This window comes from Pollachius pollachius (genome assembly GCF_949987615.1).
Source record: "Pollachius pollachius genome assembly, chromosome: 20".
NCBI classification, from domain to species: domain Eukaryota; kingdom Metazoa; phylum Chordata; class Actinopteri; order Gadiformes; family Gadidae; genus Pollachius; species Pollachius pollachius.
The window spans coordinates 1,219,491-1,226,990 of NC_136953.1; the positions used below are offsets into that span (position 1 = coordinate 1,219,491).

Here is a 7,500-nt window from a genome sequence, read left to right on the forward strand (position 1 = left end):
CCTTCTCCCCTCTCCCCCTCTCCCCTCTCCCCCCTCTCTCTGACCCTCTCCCCTGTCTCCCCCCTACTGCCCACCCCCCCTCTCCCCCCTCTCTCCCCCCTCCTCCCCCCCCTCCCCCAGCCCTGGTGCCTTACGCTCCATGAAGTAGGGCCCTGCCTCCCCCCCTCTCTCCCCCCTATTCCCTCTATCCCCCTCCTCCCCCCCCTCCCCCAGCCCTGGTGCCTTACGCTCCATGAAGTAGGGCCCTGCCTCCCCCCCTCTCTCCCCTCTCTCCCCCTCTCCCCCTTCTCCCCTCTCCCCTCCTCTCCTCTCCCCCCTCTCCCCCCCCTCTACCCTATCCCCCCTCTCCCCCCTACTCCCCCCTCTCCCCTCCTCTCCCCTCTCTCCCCCCTGCTCCACCCTCTCCCCTATTCCCCCTCTCCCCCCTCTCCCCTCCTCTCCCCCTTCTCCCCTCTCTCCCCTCTCCCCTCCTCTCCCCCTTCTCCCCTCTCCCCTCCTCTCCCCCCTCTCCCCCCCTCTCCCCTCTCCCCTCCTCTCCCCCCTCTCCCCTCTCCCCTCCTCTCCCCCCTCTCCCCCCCTCTCCCCCCCTCTCCCTCTCTCCCCTCTCTCCCCCTTCTCCCCTCTCCCCTCCTCTCCCCCTTCTCCCCTCTCCCCCCTATCCCCCCTCTCCCCCTTCTCCCCTCTCCCCCCTCTCCCCCCTCTCTCCCCCTCTCCCCTGTCTCCCCCCTACTGCCCACCCCCCCTCTTCCCCCTCTCTCCCCCCTCCTCCCCCCCCTCCCCCAGCCCTGGTGCCTTACGCTCCATGAAGTAGGGCCCTGCCTCCCCCCCTCTCTCCCCCCTATTCCCTCTATCCCCCCCTCTCCCCCTCCCCCAGCCCTGGTGCCTTACGCTCCATGAAGTAGGGCCCTGCCTCCCCCCTATCTCCCCCCTATCCCCCCCTCTCCCCCTCCCCCAGCCCTGGTGCCTTACGCTCCATGAAGTAGGGCCCTGCCTCCCCCCCTATCTCCCCCTCTCCCCCTCCCCCAGCCCTGGTGCCTTACGCTCCATGAAGTAGGGCCCTGCCTCCCCCCTATCTCCCCCCTCTCCCCCTCCCCCAGCCCTGGTGCCTTACGCTCCATGAAGTAGGGCCCTGCCTCCCCCCCTATCTCCCCCTCTCCCCCTCCCCCAGCCCTGGTGCCTTACGCTCCATGAAGTAGGGCCCTGCCTCCCCCCTATCTCCCCCCTCTCCCCCTCCCCCAGCCCTGGTGCCTTACGCTCCATGAAGTAGGGCCCTGCCTCCCCCCCTATCTCCCCCTCTCCCCCTCCCCCAGCCCTGGTGCCTTACGCTCCATGAAGTAGGGCCCTGCCTCCCCCCCTATCTCCCCCTCTCCCCCTCCCCCAGCCCTGGTGCCTTACGCTCCATGAAGTAGGGCCCTGCCTCCAGCCTCCAGACGATCTGGCCCCTCTGGGTGCCGTTGACTCCTCTGTTCTTGCAGTCCCACACGTTGGAGGGGCTGGTCTCATCTGGAACACCACCAGGTTAGGTTAATGCTGCTCATGATCATGGTTAGTACATAAAAACATTGTGCTGCTCCTATGTACTTTACATTGGTGGAGTTTTCAGTAAAGAAAGCACGCTGCAGGCTTTTGGAGCAGAGCAATATGTGGATGTGCCAATTTTCTATTTTTTTTAAGAGATTTAAGGTGCATCTTACGGAAAACTGGCACAATTTTCCATAAATGACTGCAATACTCTTAGAAAGTAAAATATCACTTTAACCACAAAACAATAAGGGTTGTGTCTCTCAGAAGGGAAGAGAACATTCTATCAAACAAAGGAATGCATTGAAGTGCCATCAACACTTTGTGTTTACTTCAGAGTAATCCTGAGCGTCAAGGGCCTAGGAACCGCGGGGGACGGAGGGGACGTGTCCCCTCCAATATTGGAGACAGGCGCATTTGTCCCACCTAAAAATTATACCGGGGGGAGAAAAATATTTTATTTTATTTTGAAAGCGCCTTGTCACCGCTTCTTATTCTAAAAAACTGGATGATTGAGCAATTAAAGAATTGATTTGATATTTATCAGTTCATTACTGCCATTCAAAATGTGTTTTCCTTCACATTTACAAATGTATCTTTTTAGTAGAATAAAATATATTTGTGAATTTTTTCAGTGTAGTTAATTTATGACATATTTCTGTTCAAACCATTAACGGATCTGTCAGGTTTCCGATATGTGTCCCCCCCAGTGTTAAACTCATCCCTACGCCCCTGCTGAGCGTATATCTTCACGTTAGGATTGTCTTTCTATAAGGAGGTGAGGAAGAGGACCGCGGGAGACGGAGGCACTAGCGTGAACGGGCCAGCCCGGCCAACGCTTGCGATGACCTCATCTCGATGACATCGTCACCCAAACACAGCAGAGAGCGGTCCCACCCCACGCTCTCTAAAACCTCTAGAATGTAACCTCTCAAACATGGAGCTCTTAAAATACCTCCACTATAACCTCTAGAGGAAAACCACCAACACGGGCTGGGGGACTCCGCCCCATGAAGCACTTTAAACACTGGCACGCACACCTGCACAGACACACACACACAGCTACACACACACACACACACACAGCTACACACACACACACACAGCTACACACACACACAGCTACACACACACACACACACCTACACACACACACATACACACCTACACACCTACACACACACACACACCTACACACACACACACACACACACACACCTACACACACACACACCTACACACACACACACACACACACACACCTACACACACACACACACACACACACACCTACACACACACACACACACCTACACACACACACACACGCACACACACCTACACACACACACACACACACACACACACACACACACACACATCTACACACACACACACACACACACATACCTACACACACACACACCTACACGCACACATACACACACACCTACACACACACACACACCTACACACACACACACACGCACACACACACACCTACACACACACACACACACACACACACACACACACGCACACACACACACACACACACTAATCAGGAAAACGAATCAGGCTCAGCTGATGTGCAACGGAAGCACTGTCAAGCGATATGTGTGTGTCTTTGTGTGTATGCGCATGTGTGTGCGTAACAATTTGCATTTTTATGTGTCTGCATACACATGCAAGTCATTTACAGTCAGTCAGGCCGTGTGTGTGTGTATGTGTTTATGTGTGAGTGTGTGTGTGCGTGTGTGTGTTTGTGTGTGTGTGAGTGTGTGTGTGTGTGTGTTTGTGCGTGCGTGTGCGTGCGTGTGCGTGTGTGTGTGTGTGTGTGTGTGTTTATGTGTGAGTGTGTGTGTGTGTGTGTGTGTGGGTGTGTGTGGGTTTATGTGTGAGTGTGTGTGTGTGTGTGCGTGGGTGGGTTGATGTGGGACTTTATGTGTCTGTGTGTGTTTGGTCCTTGCGTGCCTGGACGTATATAGTGTGTATGTTTGCATGGATCTGTGTGCGTTTCGGAGTCTGTGTTACGGTTGATAATTTTTAAACTAAAAATTATATCATTAAACTACTTTATATAATGTGTATGTATGTGCAGTGCACACCTCTGTCTGTGGGCCTATGCACACCAGGATGGGTATGATTGTGTGTGTGTGCGTGCATGCCTCCTGCGTGTGCTTGTGTGTGTGAAGGTAAGTTGCACCAGGACGAGGGCGTTGTGAGGGTCGCCCATCATTGAATGTCTGCTTAGTAGTGGAAAGCAGCCGCCTCAGGGGCCCGCCTGGGACCCGGCGGCGGTAATGAAGTCCTGATGGCCCCTGGAGATCGATAGCATGCAACCCGGCCTTCCACCCGTCACATGTCACCAACGCTCCTCTGACACCGCACGCCGGGACGCTCCGGGTCAGAAGACGAGCGCCCCCCGGTCGGCGCTGGAATCGAATCGACGAGGCGACGAGAGGAGTTTCACTCCGTCTCCATCTGGGTTTGGTTTAACCTTTCAGTCGCAGCGAAGACGCGGAATCGGTCATAAATAGAGCGGCATGACAAACCACACGATGCTGGAAACACACGACCGCTGAGCTATTGCTTTTATCGCCCCTGATGTTCAAATATCGCTAACTGCTCAAGGTTGACGGCTGGCCTGGCCGAGCCAGACCGTGTATTCCAACCACCCCCCCCCCTGTCAGATTCCTGTCGCTAAGCAGGATTAGCTGCACTATGGGAGCCCACCCCGGAAGGCGGCATAGAGGTGTGCGTGTTCGGTGAGGGTTTCTGTTATCGTACACCGAGGGGAAAGCTGTGGTCGTGTCGACTCAGCCCTAAGCGTTTCAGTATCGACGCTCAGAGCAGGAGGCTCCAACGCAAGATGCTACCTGGCTATTCTCAGCTCCCTGAAATAAAACCGCCACAATCAGCGAACCCCGAGGACAGCTTTGTTTGAACTTTAGAGTTCATCTTTTTCTTGGAGAGACACATTGGTGCACTAACCACAGTATTTAGTCAGCTACTTATTTTAGATCATTGTCCAACTTCTTTGGTGAAGACCTTTCCTCTATAGTCTTGTTTCCCTTGAAGATCCCATAACATGCTTTTCTTTAGGATTAATAATTGCATTTGGGGGTACTATATATACCCCTATATATAATAGGGTTACAAGCATGTTTGTCAACATTTCTGCTTGTTATTCTTACGCTGTTCATTTATGCAAGACCAATTTCAGCATCTTTCAAAAACGGATTTGTATCTTGTCGCTTTAAGGCCCCCCTCCCGAGTGGCCCAGTCTGATGTGATTGGTCAGCACGCCCCCTGTGTTGCGAGTGCTTTGAGCATGAGTCGGAAAATTCACACCCGCAAGAAGATGTAAACATTGCGGGCAGCCGGGGGGGGCGGTACTTCTGTAACGCAGCACCGCCCACAGCACAGACCGACTCACAGGCTGTTACGGCAATAAAGTTGAACCACAAGCGAGCCGTTTGACGCACTTATCGAGGGGCGTTCTCAGTGGGCGCGAATACCCCGCCCGGCTCGGACTTTGATTTTTCTAGTTTAGCAGAAGTAAAACAGTCTAAGGCAAAGGGATGCGTCGAAATAGCGTGATATCCCCCCCCCCACTTTAAGTAAGGGGACAGTAACGGATTGCAGGAGCCTCACCGATATGGTACAGGCCGATCCAGTCGGTGGCGTCCACCTCCTCCTTGATGTCCCAGGAGATGACCAGGTTCTGGCCGCGGTTCAGCGTGAACTCCAGCGTGGACGCCGTCAGAGAGGACCGGCTCTGCGAGCTCACCAGGTCCGTGTCGCTGTTGGCCCTCGGGAGCCCCAAGGGGCCGCTGGCCACCGACACAGAGTCGGCGTTGGCCGCCCCGCCCCGCTCCGCCAGCGTGCGCAGGTTGTCCGGGCTCAGGGTGTGGCGCAGGTGGGGGCTCCGCCGCCGGGGGGCCGACAGGTGCTCCCGGCTGCCCACGGCCAGGTGGGGCGGGTTCTGACTGCGGGTCCTGGGGGGCAGCACGGCGGTGGCCAGGGACGGACGCATGGTGGTGCCGGGCGGGCGGGGAGGTCAAAAGGAGCTCAGGGTGGAGGCGCGAGGACGGGAAGGGGCGAGGCAGTAGTCCGCGGGACTCAAACGCTCACTGGCCCCGGGAGGCCTGGGTTGGAGGGGACATGGGGCAGCTGGGAGCTGACAGGTGGGCTCAGGTTTGTCGGCAGGTGTTCTTTGGGGATCGGTCTCTGGGGTGGGCTCGTGGTGGGCGGAGGCATAGGTGGCGCTGTTGGTCAGGTGCTCCCCTTGGAAAAGGAGTCCACTAGAGGTAATCTGGTCCCGGGGAGACCCAGGTAGCAGCACCCAGACAGAAGATCAGGACGGTAGGGGTCTCGGTGGTTCTTCTCCATGAAGACCCTCTCAGACTGAGGCCAGGGAGTCCGCACCAGGGACCACGGTGGAGACTCTGGATGAGATCAGAACCCCAGCTTCCTCGTCCAAGAACGACAACCACAGCACCCTGATGGAGGGAGAAGGAGAGGTTAGAGCTGAATACTAGAGAGAGAGGGGAGATAGAGGGGGAGAGAGAGAGGGAGAGAGAGAGAGAGAGGCAGGCAGATGGACAGAGAACCAACCAAGTGTGAAACAGTCAGAACGACAGACAGCCAGAGACCCAGAGAGGAGGCAAGGCAAATTGAGTTGGGGAGAAAGACAGGCTAATGGAAAGAGCGCGACAGGGAGGAGAAAGGCAGGGAGAGGGTGGAAAAGGGGGAGAAAGAGGAGAGGAGAAAGCGCCAGAGAGAAAGTACCAAATCACCCTGACAGAGTAACAGCGGTGGAGGGGGGAGGTGAACACACATCATTCATCTGGGGCCCTGTGGGCTGTCAGGGCCCCCCCGTCTCAGAGACGGATAACCACACTGGAACCTTCTATTATTTCTCCCCCTTTAAACCTGCGGTCCACGGGCAGACCCGTGCCGGCGCCCCGCTGTTTGACCATAACACCAGCAGAAACATCGGTATTAACCTGCATCTAAGGGTCTGAGGCTCCGTAGTGTTTAATAGTCGTGGTGCTTTTACCCCCGCTGGGCTGTACCGGAGGCTAGGATGAGCCGATTCAATTAGAAGCACATTCACCGAAGAGCCGTTGGCTGTTCCCAACATGCGCCGAGGACGAGAGACATGGAGACAGAGCAGGAGAGAGAGAGAGGTATATGAGATAGCTATAGCGCTTGGTTTCACTTTATTTGGCTTCATTTTCAGGAATTAGAACAGCAAAAAAACAAATGGAAGCCCTTCAGGTCAACCTATCTCCAAAGACAGAGACAAGCAGAGAGAGAGACACACACAAATAGGCACATGCAAGCCGCAGGCACGCACAATATAGCAAAGAGAGACGAGCGCAGTACACACACAAATCTTTAACTACACTCCTACGCTCTCTCAGAGCAGGATGTCTCGGTGGGAACGGAGGGCGCCAGCAGGCAGCTGTTTGTGGCTGGAAGCAGGCTTTTAAATCAAGGCCTCTTCCGAAGGCTCCGGGGGACAGCAATGTCACGCCGGCAACCGGCCGCCATTTTGTTTGAAGTGATGACAGCAACGAGCACGGGACTGCTTCTGGACAGAAACTGGCCAACCACAGCTTCATTATAGATAGATTTTTCTTTTTGTTTTGTGTTCTTTTTTTTTTCGTTGGAAAAGCAGTGTGGTGAAATGTGAGCTAAGGCACGGACCTAATGGTCCCTTTAGGTCCTGGGCTCCCCAGAGAGGCCTGTTGGAGCTAAGCATGACTACTAACAACTTGGCAAGAAGCCTCAGCATGACATTCACACAGATCTTTTGTTTACAGATCCGTTCCCTCCAGACCCACTCTGATGGGAATAAGCAGGACACACGCAGGGGGGAGGGATGCAGGGGTCACCAATACCCAGTCAAAAGCACTGACATCCTAACTGACATCAGAAGGGAACAGCCTCATGGAGTGATGGGGAATA

At 55.3% G+C, this 7,500-nt stretch overlaps 1 protein-coding gene across 1 annotated transcript in view; it reads right to left on the reverse strand.

The window, feature by feature from the left end:
* hecw2a (HECT, C2 and WW domain containing E3 ubiquitin protein ligase 2a) overlaps positions 1-5,560 on the reverse strand; it is a gene marked incomplete at both ends in the record, with an annotated part of 42,697 nt that extends 37,137 nt beyond the window's left edge. The window contains 2 exons of the mRNA XM_079757714.1: positions 1,396-1,503; positions 5,179-5,560. Of these exons, the coding sequence (XP_079613840.1) occupies positions 1,396-1,503; positions 5,179-5,560 (490 nt within the window). The remainder of the gene's footprint in view (positions 1-1,395; positions 1,504-5,178) is intronic.
* Between the last annotated feature and the right edge of the window lie 1,940 nt (positions 5,561-7,500).